The sequence below is a fragment of the Myxocyprinus asiaticus genome, chromosome 29 (assembly GCF_019703515.2).
Source record: "Myxocyprinus asiaticus isolate MX2 ecotype Aquarium Trade chromosome 29, UBuf_Myxa_2, whole genome shotgun sequence".
NCBI classification, from domain to species: Eukaryota; Metazoa; Chordata; class Actinopteri; order Cypriniformes; family Catostomidae; genus Myxocyprinus; species Myxocyprinus asiaticus.
In genome coordinates, this window is record NC_059372.1 from 43,322,785 (window position 1) to 43,346,996 (window position 24,212).

At 37.3% G+C, this 24,212-nt stretch overlaps 1 protein-coding gene across 4 annotated transcripts; it reads right to left on the reverse strand.

The window, feature by feature from the left end:
- Positions 1–311: 311 nt before the first annotated feature.
- LOC127419792 (gastrula zinc finger protein XlCGF57.1-like) lies at positions 312–24,127 on the reverse strand. Of its 4 annotated transcripts, none has more exons than XM_051661527.1 (5): positions 24,029–24,079; positions 15,518–15,700; positions 15,095–15,222; positions 14,605–14,821; positions 312–6,660 (listed from the first exon to the last, which is right to left on the reverse strand). In XM_051661527.1, the coding sequence occupies exons 3-5, from the start codon at positions 15,128–15,130 to the stop codon at positions 5,732–5,734; spliced, it is 1,182 nt and encodes a 393-aa protein (XP_051517487.1). In that variant the 5' UTR covers positions 15,131–15,222; positions 15,518–15,700; positions 24,029–24,079; the 3' UTR covers positions 312–5,731. The 4 variants fall into 4 exon arrangements, with proteins under 4 accessions (XP_051517487.1, XP_051517485.1, XP_051517488.1 ...); XM_051661525.1 differs by having other exon boundaries at positions 15,095–15,234; XM_051661528.1 differs by lacking the exon at positions 15,518–15,700 and having other exon boundaries at positions 24,029–24,127.
- Positions 24,128–24,212: the final 85 nt, after the last annotated feature.

Consider the following 24,212-nt stretch of genomic DNA (forward strand, 5'->3'; position numbering starts at 1 on the left):
ACTGTCATTGCATCAGGAGTGTGGGGAATACTGGCATAGTGTTGCAAGACAACAAACTTACTTCAGCAGTTAAGAACTATGCAGTGGGAGATGTATGGCGATGGCGAATATGAAAAGTTTGTGTGCTGTGCTGATAATGTGGCAATTTCACACGCGAACAAGGCAAAGGGTAAACAGCACGAGCTACGAAACGGTCCTTATTATCGTACATGGCGGCAGCTTCTCAGTCTCCGCCGGTCATAGGCATCTCCGTAAAATCGCGAGTTACAACATGTGGTGTAATTCAAACATCTTTATTAAATATCTCCAGATTAAACAGCATTAACAATAGCAACACCTGTAGTGTTCAGAAACATGTGCTCTTTCATCTCTTGCCCTCATAAGAGAGCGCTGTTCCCCTCATAAAAGTTCAAGCAGCAACAGGTGATGAACAATTAATACAATTGACCAACTAAATGAATAGACAGGGAAGGAATTTATCAATATAATAATTCTTTATACAATATTAAGATACCACAACACAATGTTTTAAATATAATGCAAAATTAAAATAGAAATAAAATGAGGAATAATAATTATTATATGAAATAATGACAGTGACTCAATAACCAAAAATGTCACATTAAGTGTAAATGCACCTATGGGTTATCAATTTGTCTTTAGTTTGACACTAAGCATTCATTTTTCATAGAGAGTAAATCTATCTTAATATGCAGAATATTTTGTTAGCCTATACTTATTATTATAAAAAGCTTTTTTAATAAGAATTTTAAATATTTTTTTTTTTTTTTTTTTTTGTCAGCAAATACAAGGCAAAGTTATATTACTGGGAAGAGGACAATTCAATTAATAGTGTCAGTGTGCAGATAGCTTACATGTAGCCAGTTATGACAGAGGTCTTGATAAAAGGTGAAATGACCGGTCTCAGCCAATCAGGTGGAAAGAAGATCGGTGATCGGTATTGGCTATAGAAATCCTGATCGGAGCATCCCTAATTGCCTTATACACATCAAAATTAAAAAAAAATATAATTAAAATAATAATATTAACACTGTTAATCATAATAACTCACTTCCTTCACAATACTAAACTATGGGGCCAAAAGTGTCCCTTTGCTCCTCCTGGCAGTGATTTTGCGAACGAGTCTCACGTGTGAGAATTTAAGGTTCTACCGCAGCAGTACTGCATGCTGTAAAGAGTCTCATTTTAATTGAGTACCTACTGGATGTGTTCTCGTTTTTACTATATTCTTGCATTCCTCTAATAAAAAATAATACTTACAGTGGCAAGAAAATGTATGTGAACCCTTTGGAATTAGCTGTTTGTTTGTTTTTTGCATTAATTGGTCATAAAATGTGATCTTATCTTTAAAGTCACAAGTATAGACAAACACAATGTGCTTAAGCTATCAACACACAATGCATCAGCAGATGCTTCTTGTGAATACTAATCTAAAAATGTCTGAGTGCTTTTTATAAGTCAAAGTAGCTCTAACCCACACCTCCAATCTCGTTTCATTAAATGGATGCCAGGTTTGCCAACTCCTGACTCTACTTAGCTTTTGTTGACATCATTAGCCTAGGGGTTTAAATACTCAGAGGTGTGGTCTTGATCTTGTGGTCTTGGTCTCAAGACCATATAAACGGTGGTCTTGGTCAGGGTCTGGGTCTTGGTCTCAACATTTAATGTCTTGGTCTGGATCGCGGTCTCGGCCTATGGTCTTGATCGCTGTGTATTTACCAGTGCACTAAATGCAATTATTATTTCAGCCATTACTTGGCGCTGCATCTTTACCATTACTGAGAATTTGCAAGCACAGTACTTCTGCCTCGGTCATACCGCATGTGTCGGCAAGCATCATCTCTCATCAAACAAATGTAAGTGCAAGAACTATGGTTTAACAACACAAAGCAAACATTAATGATTTATAATTACATCTGCCATGTAGAAGCCGTGACTTCACTCTGGGTAATCGCATGACCCAATAAGCTTGTTACGTTGCGAGGTGTTCTTTATTGGCAGGAGTAGGGCTGAATGAATATGACTAAAATCATAATTAAAGATTTTTTTCCCCTGATATTGTAATCACTATTAATAAGATCTATTACTATAATTTTATTGCATGCCATACGTATGCAGCTACACATCCCAAACAAGCTGAAAACTGTGTTCCTGAATTAGTTCATTCTATTTATTCATTAGTAGCTTAAATTAAGACAGTGACCAAATGGACAACTTTACAATGTTCCTCTTCTTGGCAGCATGAAATAAAACTTATTTAAATTGTGATTAAATTATATACAGAAAGTGAGCAAAACACGCTCCATTTATAATCACTGAAGCTGTCAGTCACTTAAGTTAAACAGCTCACTGAGTTCTGCACTCTCCCCAAAACTCTCAATATAATCAATAAAGCTGTCATAATTGCACAATACATTTCTTATTTACTCCTTGCTTGAGAGTGCGGCAGTAAGCACGTACAGAACTCAGTCTGTGAGCAACGGCTGAGCCGGTGACTTAAACCCCTCTGATTGGTCGTTACATTTATGCGCTCAGCTGACATGTCTGTGATTAAAAAAAAATAAACAGTATTATTTTGTTAGAATAATAATGCACATGAAACACATTTCTCAATTAACCATGCTTTTGGGAATTCAGACTAATTTCAATTAATCAGTTCCTTCAAAATGTGATTTTCATTTATTGCGAATATTTCACATCAGCATTTTTCTTGCTTTGTTATTTTCAGTGCATAACTTTATGCATAGTTGTTTGAATAGTTCAATAGTATACATAATTATTAATAGTGTACATGCAGTGAAAATCAGACTAATGCCATGCAGACTTCAATTGTTGTGCACTAGCCAATTCAAGTCACCACTTTAGTTGTATTATTTTTTATATATTTGGATTATGAAGGCATCTTGTAAAACTGGACTGTTTTCTCTATATAGCAGTCTGGAAAATGTCAGAGGCTGCAGTGGTAAAATTTGCATTTGAAAATTCTGAAGATTCTGAAAATAAGAAATGGAGAGAAACCTGCAAAATATGTCACACATTAAATAGTGAAGCACGTGGTACAACATCATCATTTTAAAAAAAAAATATGATTTCCCATTTACTAGACTGCTAACTTTCTTAAAATGAGAATTGTAACATATAACAATATTAAAGTACATAACCATGCCTACCAATCCGCAAACTCTTTAAAATGAAAATTATGTAAAATGATATTTGATTTCATACTAGTGATGACTATCATCACAAGGCAATTTAGGCCTGCCATGTTTTCAATGAAAATAATAATTCTTATTATCATATTACAATATTTTGATTTTTAAATGAACAGGGGTATTTTCCAAAGGTGGGGTCTTGATTTTGTGGTCTTGGTCTCAAGACATCTTGAGACCATATCAACGTGGTCTTGGAGGGTCTTGTCTTGGTCTCAAGGGGTCTAATCTGGGTCTGGGTCTTGGAGGGTCTGGTCTTGACTACACCTCTGTAAATACTTTTTCCAACCTACACTGTGAATGTTTGAATGATGTATTCAATATGTACAAGAATAATACAATAATTTGTGTTATTAGTTAAAACAGATTGTGTTTGTTCATTATTGTAATTTAGATGAATATCAAACCAGATTTAATTTTTTTTATATCTAAATGCAGGTAATTCCAAAGGGTTCACATGCTTTTTCTTGCACTGTATACTCTTTGAAGTGCTGCCTACTCCCATACATACCCTCTTTAAAATAATAAAATAACACGACACCATTTTTATTTGCTTCATCATCCCCGAGTAATGATTGGAAGGAGAGGTAGGTCTCTTTAGATAAAGTATTTGAGATTAATTGTACATAAAATAGACCATAATAATTCTACGCTATGGGCACTGTCATTGAAACAGACTGCAGCAGAAGTTGTTTTATGCAACAAAGCAATGCTTCCGCTGTGCGAACGCGGGTGTGTGAAAACGCCTATAGCAAAACAATGCAGGCAAAACAGCAGAGCTTAGGCAATGGCACATTTCAGATGCAGATAAATAGAAGCCTCTTTCAAAATAAACAATTACACCAGATAATCATATTACATACACATATGTACATAAAATATATAATAAGCACCCATGAAATACCTCTGTCACATTAAGAAATTGGACTCAAACCCAAAAAGATGGAACCAATTAATAAGGTAATATTTACACTGATCAGCCACATCATTAAAACCACTGACAGGTGAAGAGAATAACATTTATTAGCTCGTTACAATGGCACCTGTGAAGGGGTGGGATATATTAGGCAGCAAGTGAACAGTCAGTTCTTGAATTTCATGTGTTGGAAGCAGAAAAAATGGGCAAGTGTAAGGATCTGAGTGACTTTGACAAGGGCCAAATTGTGATGGCTAGATGACTGGGTCAGAGCAGCTCCAAAACGGCAGATCTTGTGGGGAGTTTCCGGTATGCAGTGGTTAGTACCCACCAAAAGTGGTCCAAGGAAGGAAAACTGGTGAACCGGCAACAGGGTCATGGGTGCCCAAGGCTCATTGATGTGAGTGGGGAGTGAAGGCTAGCCCGTTTGGTCCGATCCCACAGAAGAGCTACTGTAGCACATATTACTGAAAAACTGGCCATGATAGAAAGGTGTCAGAACACACAGTGCATCGCAGCTTGCTGCGTATGGGGCTGCATATCTACAGACCGGTCAGAGTGCCCATGCTGACCCCTGTCCATAGCCAAAATCGCCTACAATAGGCAAGTGAACGTCAGAACTGGACCATGGAGCAATTGAAGAAGGTGGCCTGGTCTGATGGATCATGTTTTCTTTTAGATCATGTGGACGGCCGGGTTTGTGTGCGTCGATTACCTGGTGAAGAGACAGCAGCAGGATGCACCATGGGAAGAAGGCAGGGTCTGCCAGTGTGAATCTCTGGGCAATGTTCTGCTGTGAAACCTTGGGTCCTGGCATTCATGTGGATGTTACTTTGACACGTACCCCCTACCTAAAAACTGTTGAAGACAACGTACACCCCTTCATGGCAACGGTATTCCCTGATGGCAGTGACCTCTTTCAGCAGGATAACGCGCCCTGCCACACTGCAAAAATTGTTCAGGAATGGTTTGCGGAACATGACAATGAGTTCAAGGTGTTGACTTGGCCTCAATCCGATTGAGCATCTATGGGATATGGTGGACCAACAAGTCCGATCCATGGAGGCCCCACCTTGCAACTTACAAGACTTAAAGGATATGCTGCTAATGTTTTGGATGCCAGATACCACAGGACACCTTCGGAGGTCTTGTGGAGTCCACGCCTCGACAGGTCAGAGTTGTTTTGGCAGCACGAGGGGGACCTACACGATATTAGGCAGGTGGTTTTAATGTTGTGGCTGATTGGTGTACGTACCCACGATGTGACCAGCACTACTGGCACATCCTCTGAATGCAGAGAAAAACTGTTACTGGCACGGTAAAATTCCATGATTAAAACATTCAGTGTTAACTTGTTTTTTTCCCCATGACATTTCCAGGCCTGGAGAACCCAGTTTCTAAATTCCATGACTTTTCCAGGATTTCCATGACCACACGAACCATGATTGTCTGGTGTCATTTAAAGCTGTGAAAAATACTTTCCACAAAAACAGCACAACAATTCTCATTTGTATAAATTCGCATGTGTTTTTTTAGGTGTATTGCCAAATATAGATTTTTTTTAATTTGACTCATCAGTTATGACCTAACTCAAGTGACAACGAAGATGATATTTCAAAGAGCCTGTGTGTATGAAACTCTTTCCACACTGATGGCATACGTAAGGCCTCTCTCCAGTGTGAATTCTCATGTGATCTTTAAAATACCCTTTACGTTTGAAACTCTTTCCACATGTAACACATATGTAAGGCCTCTCTGTAGAGTGAATTATCATGTGATCATTAAGATATCCTTTACGACTGAAACTCTGTCCACACTCAACACATGCGTGAGGCCTCTCTCCAGTGTGAATTCTCATGTGATCATTAAAGTGTCCTTTCTTTATGAAACTCTTTCCACACTGAGGGCATGTGAAAGGCCTCTCTCCAGTGTGAATTCTTATATGAGTACTAAGATGTCCTTTAGTTTTGAAACTCTTTCCACAGTGAACACATGTGTGGGGCCTCTCTGCAGTGTGAATTCTCATGTGATCATTAAGAGGTCGTTTACCTTCGAATCTTTGTCCGCACTGAAGGCATGTGTAAGGCCTCTCCCGAGAGTGAATTCTCATGTGACCATTAAGATATCCTTTACGTTTGAAACTCTTTCCACACTGAACACATATGTAAGGCCTCTCTCCAGTGTGTATTCTCATGTGATCATTAAGGTGTGTTTTACGTTTGAAACTCTGTCCACACTCAACACATGTGTAAGGCCTCTCTCCAGTGTGAATTCTCATGTGATCATCAAGATGATTTTTCTGTTTGAAACTCTGTCCACACTGATGGCATGTGTAAGGCCTCTTTCCAGTGTGAATTCTCACGTGATCATTAAGGTGTCTTTTATGATTCAAACTCTGTCCACTCTGAGAACATGTGAGAGCTTTTTCTTCAGTTCTGAAATGAGTTTCCTGATTCTGATGTTTCTCCTCCTCTTCATTCAGTTCCAGACTTTCCTCTTTCACTTGCACCAGGCCTAAAAATGACATAGTAAATGGTCAAAATGCAGAAATCAAGGATCTAGTTTTATGTGATCTTTGATGTGATTATTACAATCAAGTCTGGTAGGTAAATGCTTTTCAAAACCATGACCATTAATATCAGTCATTTTCTCTTTCTCTTTTCAGACAAAAGAAATGGCATAACCCAAGATATGTCATAGTTAGAGTCTGAGCTCATTGTCCTTATATTGTTAGTGTTTGACCTACCTGTGCCAAGGTAAGGAAGCAGATAGACTAGCTAAACTGACCGTCTGCATGCTGACTTGAGACGTCACACAGGTCATATTAACTACAACACATGGATACTGTATCACCTAGAGAATCATAACAAACACTAAGTCATTTAAAAAAAAAAAAAAATTATTTTCATGGTGCATGGAAAAATAGTGTCTCTGACTACATTTAGGACATGTCCCCAGAACTTTCCAGCTGGCAGTTATTAAACCGCTTATCAAGAAACCACAGCTTGAGTCGGAAGAATTGGTTAAATATAGGTTGATGTCAAATCTCCCATTTATGTCCAAAATACTAGAAAATTTAGTGTCCCAACTATGTTCATTTTTACAGAGAAATGGTATCTGTGAAGAATTTCAGTCAGGATTTAGATTGCACTTATCAGAGTTACAAATGACTTGCTCTTATCATCTGATGGTGGCTGTATCTCTCTTCTTGTGCTTTTTCAGTGCATCCGGGAAGTATTCACAGCGCTTCACTTTTTCCACATTTTGTTATGTTACAGCATTATTCGAAAATGGATTAAATTAATTATTTTCCTCAAAATTCTACAAACAATACCCTATAATGACAATGTGAAAGAAGTTTGTTTGTAATCTATGCAAATATATAAAAAAAAAAATAAATAAAAAAATAAAAAAAAAATCACATGTACATAAGTATTCACAGCCTTTGCTCAATACTTTGTTGAAGCACCTTTGGCACCAATTACAGCTTCAAGTCTTTTTGAGTATGATGCTACAAGGTTGGCACACCTATTTTGGGGCAGTTTCTCCCATTCCTCTTTGCAGGACCTCTCAAGCTCCATCAGGTTGGATGGGGAGCATCGGTGCACAGCCATTTTCAGATCTCTCCAGAGATGTTCAATCGGGTTCAAGTCTGGGCTCTGGCTGGGCACCTCAAGGACATTCACAAAGTTGTCTCGGAGCCACTCCTTTGTTATCTTGGCTGTGTGATTAGGGTCGTTGTCCTGTTGGAAGATGAACCTTCGCCCCAGTCTGAGGTCCAGAGCGCTCTGGAGCAGGTTTTCATCAAGGATGTCTCTGTACATTGCTGCATTCATCTTTCCCTCGATCCTGACTAGTCTCCCAGTTCCTGCCGCTGAAAAACATCCCCACAGCATGATGCTGCCACCACCATGCTTCACTGTAGGGATGGTATTGGCCAGGTGATGAGCGGTGCCTGGTTTCCTCCAGACATGACGCTTGTCATTCAGGCCAAAGAGTTCAATCGTTGTTTCTTATAGTCTGAGAGTCCTTCAGGTGCCTTTTGGCAAACTCCATGCGGGCTGTCATGTGCCTTTTACTGAGGAGTGGCTTCCGTCTGGCCACTCTACCATTCAGGCCTGATTGGTGGAGTGCTGCAGAGATGGTTGTTCTTGTGGAAGGTTCTCCTCTCTCCACAGAGAAACGTTGGAGCTCTGTCAGAGTGACCATCGGGTTCTTGGTCACCTCCCTGACTAAGGCCCTTCTCCCCCGATCGCTCAGTTTGGCCAGGAGGCCAGCTCTAGGAAGAGTCCTGGTGGTTCCAAACTTCTTCCATTTACAGATGATGGAGGCCACTGTGCTCATTGGGACCTTCAATGCTGCAGAAATTTTTCTGTACCCTTCCCCAGATCTGTGCCTCGATACAATCCTGTCTTGGAGGTCTACAGACAATTCCTTGGACTTCATGGCTTGGTTTGTGCTCTGACATGCACTGTTAACTGTGGGACCTTATATAGACAGGTGTGTGCCTTTCCAAATCATGTCGAATCAACTGAATTTACCACAGGTGAACTCCAATCAAGTTGTAGAAACATCTCAAGGATGATCAGTGGAAACAGGATGCACCTGAGCTCAATTTTGAGTGTCATGGCAAAGGCTGTGAATACTTATGTACATGTGATTTTTTTCGTTTTTTATTTTTAATAAATTTGCAAAGATTTCAAACAAACTTCATTCATGTTGTCATTATGGGGTATTGTTTGTAGAATTTTGAGGAAAATTATGAATTCAATCCATTTTGAAATAAGGCTGTAACATAACAAAATGTGGAAAAAGTGAAGCGCTGTGAATACTTTCCGGATGCACTGTATATCTTAGTGCGACACCATAGACCACAATATTATCTTGGATATGCTTGACAATTATATTGGCATTTGTGGACAGGCATTAGGATGGTTTATATCCTATTTATCAGACTGCTACCACTTTGTTTGTGTTTACAAATAATTTTTAGATCAAGTAAAGCTAAAGTATAGAGCGCCGCAGGGCTCAGTATTAGGTCCTTTGCTTTTATCTTTGCATATGTTTTCCCTGGGAGACATTATCAGGAACCATGGAATTAGTTCTCACTGTTATGCCGATGATACACAGCTTTATATTTCTTCAAGACCCAGTGAAATTTTCCAATTCTCCAAGTTAGCAGAGCATATCAATGATATCAAAGACTGGATGGCTATACATTTCCTTCTACTCAATTCTGACAAAACAGAGTTATTAATTATTGAACCAAAAACCTCTAAACATAAGATGCTAGAATATAATTTATTATTGACGGATGTACTGTTACATCATCTTCTACAGTTAAGAACTTAGGTGTCATGTTTGATAGCACTCTTTTCTTTGAAAATCACATTTCCAATGTTAGGAGAACAGCATTCTTCCAACTCAGAAATATTGCTAAGTTACGACACATGCTCTCTGTTTCTGATGAAAAAAGCAAATTTATGTGTTCATGACCTAAGGACCACATTGTTGTAATGAATTACTGGGAGGGTGTTCTGCAGGTTCAATAAATAGGCTTCAGTTGGTTCAAAATCCAGCAGCATTTAACATAAATATACACCGATCAGTCATAACATTAAAACCACCTGCCTAATATTGTGTAGTCATAACTGCGCCGCCAAAACAGCGCCAACCCGCATCTCAGAATAGCATTTCTGCAGCATATCTGAGTTACCGTAGACTTTGTCAGTTCGAACCAGTCTGGCCATTTTCTGTTGACCTCTCTCATCAACAAGGCATTTACATCCACAGAACTGCCACTCACTGGATGTTTTTTGTTTTTGGCACCATTCAGAGTAAATTCTAGAGACTGTTGTGTGTGAAAATACCAAGAGATCAGCAGTTATAGAAAAACTCAAACCAGCCCGCCTGGCACCAACAATCATCTATGCGATTATCTACTGTAATCAGCCAATTGTGTGGCAGCAGTGCAGTGCATAAAATCATGCATATATGGGTCAGGAGCTTCAGTTTATGTTCACATCAACCATCAGAATGGGGAAAAATGTGATCTCATTGATTTGGACCGTGGCATGATTGTTGGTGCCAGATGGGCTGGTTTGAGTATTTCTGCATCTGCTGATCTCCTGGAATTTCACACACAACAGCCTCTAGAATTTACTCAGAATGGTGCCAAAAACAAAAAACATCCAGTGAGACGCCGTTCTGTGGACGGAAATGCCTTGTTGATGAGAGAGGTCAACAAAGAATGGCCAGACTGGTTCGAACTGACAAAGTCTACAGTAACACAGATAACCACTCTGTACAATTGTGGTGAGAAGAATATCAACTCAGAATGCTATTCCGAGATGCAGGTTGGCGCAGTTTTGGCGGCACGAGGGGGACCTACACAATATTAGGCAGGTGGTTTTAATGTTGTGGCTGATCGGTGTATAAGCAATATAAATATATTTGTTCAATATATGTTGCTACTCTATTCGATCATGTTTGATCTTGCCTAGCAACATGTGTGTCCCTGGAACTGCATGTTTTTCAGCTCAAACAAAAGATTTCAACAGCTCCCTCCCCCCCATCGAGTGAAGGCCTGTTCACACCAAATCCATGACGATTTTGAGAGACGAACCTCTGACGGAAAGTTTATTCACACCGAGTCCGTAAAAAGATGAAACTAAAAACTATTTAACTCCTGTACAGTAGACGGCACTGTTGCAGTGCTGTTGTTATACTAGTCTCCTGTCTACACCCTTCAGCTGTTAGAAAATAACATAATAAAAGAATTTATTTTCCTAATATGGCATAACTGTTTCATTATGTTCTTTCCATGACGTTGATGCATTTTGAGAAGTATATAATCTGTGTTTATGCGAGTGGGATGAGTAAAGAGTGCTGTTTCATATTTATTTGCACATGTATTTTGCTACAAGTAGGTCCATATTCCAGACTCCCGATCTCAACTTCTCTTTTTATAATACCTGGATAATTTAACACAAGGTAGTGATATAAATACATGTGGAATAATGTACACTGAGAATAACAGTAAGCTATAGTATAAAATATGATGCATATATTAAAAATAATATAAAAGAAAACACTGCTCACTGTCTTTCCTTTATTTAAATGATTGCATTACTTTGTTATATTGTTCTTGCAATAAAAATCGCATTGTGGTTCTGCAATTTGTTTGTCTAAAACAGGGGCGTTCAAAGGATGCCAGGGGGTGCTGAGAACAAATTAGTAAAGAGGGGGGCATTAGGTTACAAATGGGGGGCGTTTATCACTCATTATAATCAAATCTATCGTCAAGTTCCTCTTTGCATTAAAACGTTTATCTAGACTTGAAGTATATCAGTAAGTTCTCAATTATACAGGTTGGTATGCATTTGTACCACGGTTCATCTGATTCTGAAGTCTAGCGACGCATTTGAAGTATCTGGTTTAGCAGCGTCAAATACACAGGCAGAGGCACAACCTTTGCTAATGCACCTGTAAGGCTCTGTAGATGGCTACGACTCAATGGACAGAACAGCGTGAGCACCAAGCAGGTGCGTTTTTACTCACAGACCGGTCTCGAGCTCTTAAACGCGCAGCTCTGCGAGAATCAGTGAGAAGCAAGGCGCGAGACACAGAAACCATTTGAATTCACCACAGAATTCTACATCACCACCCTTGAATTTACTATAGTAACACTAACTGTACTTTAAGCAGAAATAGATTGATAGATTGATAATAAATATTATCATATCACTACTTGAGCTCTATTAAATTTGTCATAGGATACATTAGGGGAGTGAGGGAATATAATCAATTTTGTTACAATATTTAAATGTTTATATTTTGCATTTATTGTTTTTACATGTTTAAAGTAGGTCTAATGTTTATCATTTTAAAAATGCCATAGTTTGTTTATAGAAATCATGTTACATCTAACTATGGTAGTGAAGAAGATCCATGCTTCCATGTACTTGCTTACTATGGTCTTGTTACAAATACCATTGTTAAAACTATAAAAAGAAATCATTAATGAAGAAATGAAAAATGTCAAAAGGGCAAATACAAAAGACAGTATTTTTTTTTTTTTTTTTTAAGATGAAATAGAAATGTGTAAATCCTAAAAAATAGGCTAAAATATTTTTGTTAGGCACATCTTACTTTGGGCAGATGTGTGAATGTCTTTCACTGCAGATGGCACATGAGTGAAGCAGCATATAAATCAAAAAAGTGAATGGTCACTAGAGAGTATTTAAGTACGTTTGATTCCTTTTGTGGACTAATAAAACAAAACAAAAACAAGAAAAATTGCATGACTTGGTCTTGAAAAAGGTATCTATGCGAACAATCGTATAGATATAGGTAAATTTGCACCATCTCGCTAATAACGCTACACCCCGGTATGTTCACATTGACTGATTTTGACTGGCTAAACAACATAAACAAAATCAGCTGTCGGCATTAAGGCAGGTGGAGCTCCAGGTCACACCTACCAATGATATGGACCAATGGCAGTAAGGTGTTCAGAAGCCAGTAAGAATGTTTCCTTTTCGCCCCAGCGAGCTGTTATGAAACACCAAAATGAATGCTTTTTGGACAGATTTTAATCTAAATGATGTCACACCCGTTCATTCTTCGATTTCTTAGGAAGTTTACCTGGGCCTTAACCATACTATCACCATGGTATTTTGTAGTAAAATAATTGTGACCACAAACTTAAACATGGTTACTATATTAAAACCATATTACTGTAGTAACACCATTGTTAAATGCATCAAATCTATATTTCCTGCCAAAAAAACATAGTTACTACCATATTACTATAGTAAAACTTTATATATTTTTTAATGAATTATTATAAGTAGTGTTAAAAAAATATTAAGAGTAGAGACAGGAAACAGAATTGGAAAAATAATGCGACAAACATTAAATTGAACCCAGGTCGAAAAGGCACAGTCTCAGCGGCGTTATGCCCCACGACACTGAAGCGATACTCACAGCGCAGTAAATTTCTATGTTGCCAATAGACTACTAGGGTGCAAACAGCCGTGCAGTGTATCAGGTGCAATTCACACCTGGGTGCAAATAATAAAAAAATAATCAATGTTATCGAGCTTTGGGGCAACATTGGTTAATAGCAATTTAGCAAATATAAACTACTAATAAAATATTACGTCAGATTATGAATAACAAAGCACATAACGTACAGCTTTAAACTGCATCACATTTCTAGTTACTGAAACATCCAGCCAGCAAATCAATGTTGTGGTGTTCTTGTATTTGTTCTTCTTCTTCCTTTTCTTCTCCTCTTTTATGACGGTTGGCAAAGCACACTTTACTTGTTGATCGCAGTGGTAGAAAGCCTATTCTGGTTGACTACCAACTGTGTATTATGCAACTGCAATGTAATCATCGTTAGCTCACTATCTCTGCCTATATCAATGCATTAGGCAAGGTTAAATACTTCATCCATTTCTTTGGAATTGACAGTGAAATCACAAGCTCCCAGATTTTAAATCTGCTTTCGTGCTCAGTTGCCAACTTGGAGAAAGACAGACTCAGTATGCGGTACACAGAAAGAGCTGCTCAAGCATCCTTTGATGTAACATGTGACGTGACAGTCTTTTTCAGCTTTTTCTATTGGTTTCTGCATTGTTTTGACCATAATGTTTTAAGCGCAACAATAACTCGCTCTGTGGGTATTAAGGGTAATTTAGACCCTCACATGAACTAATTTTCATAAAAAAATTTTCATACATTACAATTTAAAATGGCGATCAGTGTACTGTAAACATCTTTTTTTTTTATATTTTCCATCACTGCAATCATGTATCCCTGTTATTTTTTGGAATCAGATAAGTGCAGTGTTTATAATATAGAAGTAGGCATGTCATAAAATATCGATATATAGATTACTGATCGTCACATAATTTTCTCGATATGATTTTTGAGGCATTGATATATTAACATAAGCTGACATTTAAATTAGAAGCCTAAATTATGTGCTTTTAAATTCACTATCAGTTTGCCTTTTGTTTAATAGCTTTGGTGTAATAGCTTTGGGAGAACACAAGAGGGTGATATAACATTTATTGAAGCCGGTTGCGGGTGTAATCGAGCTTGAAATCATGATCGCCAAGGATACTGCTGTCAAGATGTACAGTGAAAAAGGAGTTACATTTTGGTCTGTCCTCACCTAAAACCAACTGGATCGCTTCAGAAAACATGGATTAAACCACTGGAGTCTGATGAATTACATTTATGCTGACTTTATTTGCTTTTTGGAACTTCAAAGTCCTGGTCACCATTCACTTGCATCGTACAGAGCTGAGATATGCTTCTAAAAATCTTTGTTTGTGTTCAGCAGAAAAAAGAAAGTCATACACATCTTAGATGGCATGAGGGTGAGTAAATGATGAGAGCATTTTTATTTTTGGGTGTACTAACCCTTTAAAGGAAGAAACATACCTGAAGGAATAAAATCATCATCATCTTCATCACACTGTTCTCCCTCTGCTGTGGTTTCTCCTCTGATGTCCATCAGGTTTCTGTAGTCCTCCAGCTTCACTGAGCACATCTTCAATGGTATCTGAAGCATCTGCTGTTCTCCACAATTATTGACAAAAGCCAGAGACTCTGTGGAGGTCTGATCAATGGAACCGTGGAGAGAGAGACCAGATACATCCTGGGAAAAGCCAAATAAAAAGCTGAAGTACAATTAAACTGTAAGTACACACCGATCAATGATACATTCAGAACAACTAGGCTGCATGACATATAAAGAAATGCAACAGTAAATTAAAAAGCAGTATAACATGAATATACTGCTTAAAATTTCTGTGTACTATTGTAAGTCAACACAAAACACATCAAACACTTGACATATTATATATTAGCTTTAAGTCAAAAGCTAACAAGCATCTGCTTTGGAAAAGATCATAAACACCACTTAATTTGCCTTCAGTGACGCTACTTCTTTCTTCAGCTGAGACATTTCTTTGATGAAATCAGCAATATTCAGCAAGGACAGATCAGTTCCTTCCTACTTTACAGCAGATCACATCCAGCGGCTCTCGTGATGATTATCTACAAACAAAACTATCATGATTAGCTATAATAACTGATCAAACTCAAGATCAATTATCACAAAATTAACCCTGAAAGCTTGTATCACCATGAAGGGGTTTATTTTATGATCATGACTGGCTGCTTGTCCATTATCTTGTTATTACACGGCTACTTACAAAAAAAAATAAATAAATGTACATGAAATTATTAGGGCCGTTGCTAATTCAGTGCGATAAATTATATAAAAACAATGCGTTAAAAAAATGTACGCAATTAATTATGTGCCTGAACCGTAAAAAAGGAATATTCCTACCATTGGCGCAATTACAGCTTGAAGTACCACCTGTTTTCAGCAGGGGGCAGTAAGTGCAACTCCAGCTGTATAGGCAACACATAGCTGTGCAGAGAACAAACCACACTCAGGCTTGCTTGGCACCAGTAACAGCACAAGATAAGAACACCTCTGTGAAGTAGGGATGCATCAAAATGTCTGCCGCTGAAAATTTTTGAAACAGAAAAAAAATGCTTGAAACAGAAATGGTTACTTAAAAATTCGAAAATAAATAATTGTTTATGTTGCATATTTAAATTTACATCCTCAAATGTGAAGTGATAGCACATTAACAAAGAGTGTTTCCAGTATTCCAGTTATTGTGTGTCATGGTCATTACTGTCAAGCTCCAATATGACATTAAAGTATAAAAGCACCATTAACCCCTTACACTCTGAAGGCACTTTTGAAAGATTTTCCTTCTAAACGTCAAACAGAAAATAAATGCTCATAACTTCAAGAAAAAAATAATTTGGATTAATTCCATGGATTCATTTGATAGAAAACACTTCAAAATATGAATATATATATATATATATATATATATATATATATATATATATATATACATACACTGGCAGCTAAAAGTTTGGAATAATGTATAGATTTTGCTCTTAAGGAAAGAAATTGGTACTTTATTCACCAAAGTGGCATTCAACTGATCACAATGGCTGTGTCTCATTTGGAAGGCTGCATGCTAGGTAGGACGCATCCTTTGAAGGCTGCTGTATACCGAGTGTCCTCCTTTAAACAAACGGAAACGGAATGTAACATGGTTGCTATGACAGCATTCCACTCTTTAACAAGCGTGAGCGTTTGAGTGAGAAGGGAACAAAGTCCCTTTAGAAGGGAATTTATGAGGTAAATTTTAAGAGAGTTATAATGATGTAGACAGAAAAGAAAATAGATTTTACATGTGTTCTTTTAGTCTAATACTTTATTTTAATTATATATTAATATAATTATACATATTATATACTCTGCACCCATCTACTGAGGTACTTCAACTTGGGAATTAACATTCCTTGCATTTGAACATCATATTTACGGGCAAATTGGCGTCATTTTTTTTAGACATTTCCACTGAAGCAAAGAATTGTGGGTTATGAGTGCCCACGAAGGAGACACCTCATGCATTCTCCGAATTCCCGTGAAAGAAGGTCGCATTCTAAGGCTGCATTTGAAGTGTCCTACTCGCTTTTCTGAAACGAGACAGCCTCGATGACATATGCGGCCGACAAATGCGACCTCCGGAGAATGCATCCTTGTATAGTCAGGACAATAATGTGAAAACTTACTATTACAATTTGAATTTTATTTTTAAGAACTTCTTAAACTACTTCAAAGTGTTCTCATCAAAACATCCTCCACGTGAAGCAATGACAGCTTTGCAGATCCTTGGCATTCTAGCTGTCAGTTTGTCCAGATACTCAGGTGACAATTCACCCCATGATTCCTGTAGCACTTGCCATAGATGTGGCTGTCTTGTCGGGCACTTCTCACGCACCTTACAGTTTAGCTGATCCCACAAAAGCACAATGGGGTTAAGATCCATAACACTCTTTTCCAATATCTGTTGTCCAATGTCTGTGTTTCTTTGCCCACTCTAACCTTTACTTTTTGATTTTCTGTTTCAAAAGTGGCTTTTTCTTTGCAATTCTTCCCATAAGACCTGCACCCCTGAGTCTTCTCTTTACTGTTGTACATGAAACTGGTGTTGAGCAGGTAGAATTCAATGAAGCTGTCAGCTGAGGACATGTGAGGCGTCTATTTCTCAAACTAGAGTCTCTGATGTACTTATCCTCTTGTTTAGTTGTACATCTGGCCTTCCACATCTCTTTCTGTCCTTGTTAGAGCCAGTTGTCCTTTGTCTTTGAAGGCTGTAATGTACACCTTTGTATGAAATCCAGTTTTTTGGCAATTTCAAGCATTGTATATCCTTCATTCCTCAAAACAATGATTGACTGACGAGTTTCTAGAGAAAGCCGTTTCTTTTTTTGCCATTTTTGACCTAATATTGACCTTAAGACATGCCAGTCTATCGCATACTGTGGCAACTCAAAAACAAACACAAACACAATGTTAAGCTTCATTTAATGAACCAAATAGCTTTCAACTGTGATATAATGGCAAGTGATTTTCTAGTACCAAATTAGCAATTTAGCATGATTACTCAAGGATAAGGTGTTGGAGTGATGGCTGCTGGAAATGGGACCTGTCTAGATTTGATCAAAAATGATTTTTTTTTTTTTCAAAAAGTGATGGTGCTGTTTTTTACTTTGTGATCAGTTGAATGCCACTTTGGTGAATTAAAGTACCATTTTCTATATATATATATATATATATATATATATATATATATATACAGTCATGTGAAAAAATTAGGACACCCCATGAAATATTTAGTTCTTTTTTAAGAAATATGGACATATCAATATTTGATCTTCTTTCAAACAATATCTATAGATAAAGGTGATGTAATTGAACCAAAAACAATGAAATTTTAACCATTATATCATTTATTTAACAAAAAATTTACATAGATGCCAATTCCTACTGAGGAAAAAGTTAGGACACCCTATGCCCTAATAGCTGGTATTGCCCCCTTTGGCTGAAATAACCTCAATAAGACGTTTCCTATAACTGTCTATCAGTCTCTGACATCGACTGGTAGAAAGTTTTTCCCACTCGTCCATGCAGAATTTTTTCAGCTGTGTGATGTTTGAGGTTTGAGGGGTTTCTTGCAGGCACAGCCCGTTTCAAATCACCCCACAGCATCTCAATAGGATTAAGATCTGGGCTTTGACTTGGTCATTCCAGAACTCTCCATTTCTTTCTTTTGATCCATTCCTTGGTGGATTTACTGAAATGTTTTGGGTCATTGTCATGTTGTATAGTCCACATCCACTTCAGCTTCAATTTTCAGACAGATTGTATTACATTTTCCTCAAGCACCCTCTGATACAATGAAGAATTCATAGTGGATTCTATGATAGTGAGCAGGCCAGGCCCTGCTGCAGCAAAGCAGCCCCAAACCATGACAATTCCACCCCCATGCTTCACAGTTGGTATGAGGTTCTTTTGCTCAAATGCTGTCTTTGGTTTGCACCACACATGTCTTCTGTTACTGTGCCCAAACAATTCAACTTTGGATTCATCTGTCCAAAGCACATTGTACCAGAAGTCCTGGTCTTTGTCTAGGTGTTCTCTGGCAAATTTTAGTCTTGCCCAGATTTTCTTTTTTTTTTGACAACAAGGGTTTCCTCCTTGCACACCTCCCATGCAAATCAAACTTGTGCAGTCTCTTTCTTATAGTAGATGCGTGTACTTTGACATCAACTGTGGCAAGAGCTACCTGTAGGTCCCGAGATGACATTTTAGGATTGTTGGAGACTTCTTTAAGCATCTTGCGGTCTGCTCTTGGGCTGAACTTGCTAGAACGGCTTGACCTGGGCATGTTGGCAGTTGTTTTAAATGTTCTCCACTTGTAAATTATTTTCCGGACAGTGGAATGGCTGATTTCGAATTGTTTGGAGATTTTTTTAAATCCCTTCCCAGACTCATATGCATCTACAACCTTCTTTCTGAAAGCCTCAGAGAGCTCTTTTGATCTCACCATGGTGATTTCACTCACTTCAACAATCAAGAGCAAACCAAACTAAATGTCTGAGGTTTAAATAAGACAGGCTCCTCCACAATCCTCTCTAACGATGTTCTAATCTTTTGCACCTGATGTGGCGCACCCGATTCTAATTTTATGCATTTTAAGTAGTAAATAAATGTGGGGGTGTCCTATCTTTTTCCTCACCAAAAATTGCATTTCTATTAAGTACATTTTACAAATAATTTTAAAAAGACATTTCTTCAGTTTTATTAGTTTATTTATATTACCTCCATCTCTCAATATTGTTAAAATGAAGATCTAATGTCCATATGTTGAAAAAGACAAAGGTTTTCATGGGGTGACCTATCTTTTTCACACGACTGTATATATATATATATATATATATATATATATATATAGAAACAATTCTGAAATTGTTAGTTTTAGACACTTCTGAGAAAACTCTTCAAATAATAGTTGTGCAAAGTAGAAATTTATGTCATAGTTTTTTACATAATATATCTTATGATGCAAATAACTGAGAGAAAAAAAAAAACTTTTGTGTTGTTCCCCAACATGTCAAGTGTACCTGGCAAAAAATGTTTGTGTTGATACAACAAAGGAATCAAAAGTTAGAGCGTTCTCCCTCTGCTGTGTCAAAAATGTCTCTTCTTTACTTTCCAAAAACCTCAACAAGCAAGTATTCAGGTGTTTTATTGCACATTGAAAACTATGAATGCGAACATCTAAAAAAAATTAGGGGTGCACCAATCGATCGGTAACTGATCTAAATCAGCCGATCTTCGTCTTAAATCTGTGATCGGCGATTGGCCAATCGTGCTGAGATTGAGGTTTTATCTTTTTTGCATATATACTGCTACTATATTGGGCACTTATTACTCAGTATAAAAACAAACTGTGTTATTCCTTCCAGATGAATGTTGTTTTATGTTTTATGCTGTGTTGCTCAGTGGATGAATTCTACACTGGAAGACCATAATTATTTATGTGACGTACAACAGTGAAATGTTTTTTGATGTTTGAAACTAATTGTAATTAGATTTTCTTCTGGCCTGCACTTTCCTACCTGAAATCCACTTTCTTTTAAAGTGTCTTTGCAGGAGGCCCATATCTTACCTTAAAAGGGAAAAAAGTAATGTGGGAAATAATGTGGTCATTACTTTATTATCGGTTAAATTTATTTGTTTAGTGCATTTCATAATACATATTGTTTCAAACTTGCTTTACAGAAAATACTGAACTTTTGTGCACATTGAGTGTGTTTACATGCACTTTCCTACACGATTATGCTTAATAAACCGACAACACATGCAGTCATATAAACGCAATAAACCGTGTTCCTTTATTGGCGTAAAGACCATAAACGGCTTATGAATAACTCGATCAACACGGGTAGATATTTGCCACTACACCAATTTCGCGTGCCATGTTAACACCTTACACGGTGTTCTTACTGGCTCATCCAACGTGTTCACGTGTTGAGTGCATGCCTCTTCGCGGTTTGACGTCAAAAGTAGAGAATAACGCAGTTATTTCAAATGTCATGTAAATGCAGATTTCTTGCCTTGTCAGATTTTTTAAATTCTCAAAACATGTTCAACTTTAAAGCTGTGAAGGCACTGATAGGCTTCGGAGCTTTTACTCACAGATTCTCCATTACTAGACAAAGACTCAACAAAGTAACAAAAATGCTTCTATTTGTAGTTACTGGCCACCATCCTCCCACGAATCATAAATAACAGATGGGCGGGACAGAACAATATCGCCTCACTGTAATTCTGTTTTCATTTGTTCTTAAGTTCCAGTTATTTTTGATGCAGCGTTAGTAAATAATGATTGTTTACGCTTAACTAACATCGCCCACAAGGTGTCATGGGCTGTGATGGGCAGTAGCTTTGCTACAAATAGCGAAGCTCTTAACTTAACTACATTTCTCAGTAGCGAGGTGGTACCTTCAACACACTCTCAGGATGAAATCGTCAGGATTCATACAACTTTTCTAAATTTGGCTAATTCGTATGATATCGTGTGACTGCACTCGTTTGAATTCCTACGACTTTCACTACAGCCAATGACGTCACTGGACATCATTTCCATCTAATACGTGACAATTACTTGCTTCTGTCACACACAACAGCTTCCTATCATCTTAACACTACGGATTGGTTAAGTTTAGATAAGGGGTTTGGGTAAGGGCATAATATTAATAAGTATGTCCTTAACGCATCATGCACAGAACTTGCGCTTCCGCATTAGACGTCTGGGAATTTGCACGTGATGAAGTCGTATGAGTTTATGCGAACAACATCGTGCTAGACCATATGAAATAGCCAATTCGTAAATTATGTACAAATTTTCATGAGATCGGATTGGGCAGATTCGCTAGTTTTTAAATCAAGTAGCTTTTCAGTAGCAAAGCTATTTTATTGATTAGGTAGCATGTAGCTTTGACAAAATCTACACCGCTACATCATGCATTACAGCGGTGTTTACTATCGCCAGTTCTGAATCAGAACTAAATTATTTGAGTCAGTCCTTTACAATGAATTGGTCACACGTGATGGCAAAGTGTTTTGTATCGGTTCGCAATTCAATCTGAATGACTCAGAAAGCTCACGCGCATGCTGCCGAATCGTTTGTACGCATTCTCACTTGCCAACACACTTATGGAATATTTTAAAACAAAGACAATTAAGATAATGCTGGTTGCAGTGGATCTACAATCAATGAAAACCAAACATGCAAATGCATAATTTGCCTGTGATTAAGAAGGTCTTTATGAAGTTTATGAACACATGTACAGCTTGTAAACACTACTGCAGGTAAAGACATTTTACCACAAAAAGAGTATCAGAACAACACATAGCCTACATGAAAACACATATAAAAGTACCATGGCATGACCATGTTTTTTTGGACATATACCATTACCAGGGAGCACCATGTATATTCAATAGAATATGAATGTGGTAATCATATATCAAATTAGCATGGTTGTACCATGGTATTCTTTGAAGCACCATGTAAATACAGAATGGTGCATAATATGGTAGCCTAATAGACAACATCAAATATCACATTGTAATTGCCCAGATGTGCTCACACACACAAGGAATTTGGCCTCTGATCAGAAGCTTTCAGTACATACAGAAATACAACAGCGAGACACAGAATTACAGGATAAGATGAATAATATATGTACGCAGAATTTTTTACAGGAATGTGCAAAGGAAATTATGTTCAAATGGGTATGGGTTTGTAGAGGTAGAAGTATAAATATGAAAAGTAAAATGTAAAAATAGGCCAGTTATTTTTCATATTGAACCCATGGGTTTGTATAGGTAGCACGTATAAATATGAATTTACATGTTTTTTTTTACATGCACATACAGTTTATATTGTACCATACTGTTTACCTGTATACTGTATTGCAATAAACTGTATTATACCACGTACCATGGTTTTGATAAACATCATGTGAATAAGTCTTTTAGATGCTTTGTCTATGGCAGTATGCACCATGCATCTGGTTAAAAAATAAGAAAGTAGCTTAAATGTACCAAGCTACTTTTGTTGTATAGTAGTAACTTGCTACTTTCTCTGAAGTGTGGCTTTTAGCTTAGCTTAACTAATTTTTCCATGGAGTAGTTAGTAGATTAGCTAGCTACATTTTTTGAGTAGCTTGCCCAAAACTGGTCGTTGGACTCCAATGGAGGAATATTGTTGATAGATTGCAGAGAATAGGGGCACATAGCATACGTAGAAAGTTTTACAAATTATGCAAAAACTGTGAAAATATTATTGTGTGTACTTAGGATACATTAAAAGTTAGCTATAAAATTAGCCTTATCAAAACAAAGAAGTTTATTTCAAAAACATTAAAAGCGTCATGACTTTCAGAAAAAAATGACAGAAGTGCCATAAATCTCCTGTGATGCATGTTGGACATTAAAAGGGGTGACGATTGAAATAAATGTTTGTGGTAATCAACATTATGCCACAAATGATGTCAATGGAGTTTAATGGTGCACTCAGTAACTTTAGTCTTTGTGTCATCTTGGACTTACACTGACACCTATCGGCTTGGATGCAGCATCATTTAAACTCAATAGTTTTCAGTGACATTGTAGAAATTCACTATTCACAGTCAGTCATGATTACTTTAATCAATGAGTGAAAGTGTCAAATAACAGGATGGTTACTGAGATTAAGTGAGTAGTATTCAGCTGGTCACGTGATTCTAACATGTGCGGACCCTCTCCATGTAGAATAAAACAGCTTTTATAAGGTTACTGATATGACTTCATTTTAATGTGAGTGCTCATGATTTCCTACATGTATTGCAAAATCACAATTCATGTCTTTAGGAGTTACACTTTTTTTAATGAGGAAAATATTATTGAGTGCACCTTTAACCTGTATTGAGCCTTTATCATTCTAAATGTTGACACAAACAAAATAGTAAGACTGAAAAATGTTTTAACAAAATTTTACTTTCTAGAAGTCCACAGCGCTAAGTGCCCAAAATTGACAAAACACCCAAATATAAATGTCTTAAGAGGAGTTTGTATTGTATTTAATTTCATTTTCTTTACAGCATATAATACAGAATATAATAAGAAATAACAGAATATATTACGATATTAACACAGCTTATGTATAATATAATATCGTCTTCATTCTGTCGCTTGATTTAATATACACATGACAGACATTAAACATGATATTCCCAATTTATGCTTGTGTCTTCTGAAACTGAATATTTTAAAGCGTCCGCGGCAGTGACATACGAGGAACAACGTCGTTTACAGTCATTAAATCACTAATTAGAGAAAAACAACAAGCAAATAAAAAAAAAAAATACTTACATAATGATGTAAAGCACATTAAATACGCTCCGGCTGAGTGTTCAAAACAAGGAGCTCTTACCACAGCCGTTCTATCAAATACATATTGCAAGTTAGCTACAAAATGCGTAACGAGGCGCTTCCATAGACATTCTATGGGCTGTAACACTGACGAGGAGACAGAGGCCGTTTTTTATTTTATTTT

Coding starts and splice junctions, on each gene's coding strand:
- LOC127419792 (XM_051661528.1), bottom strand. CDS start 15,130: ATGTCTCAGCTGAAGAAAGAAGTAGCGTCACTGAAG. Junction 14,822..15,094: donor AAGAAGTAGCGTCACTGAAG/GCAAATTAAGTG, acceptor GGCTTTTCCCAG/GATGTATCTGGTCTCTCTCT. Junction 6,661..14,604: donor TGATGATTTTATTCCTTCAG/GTATGTTTCTTC, acceptor TGTCATTTTTAG/GCCTGGTGCAAGTGAAAGAG.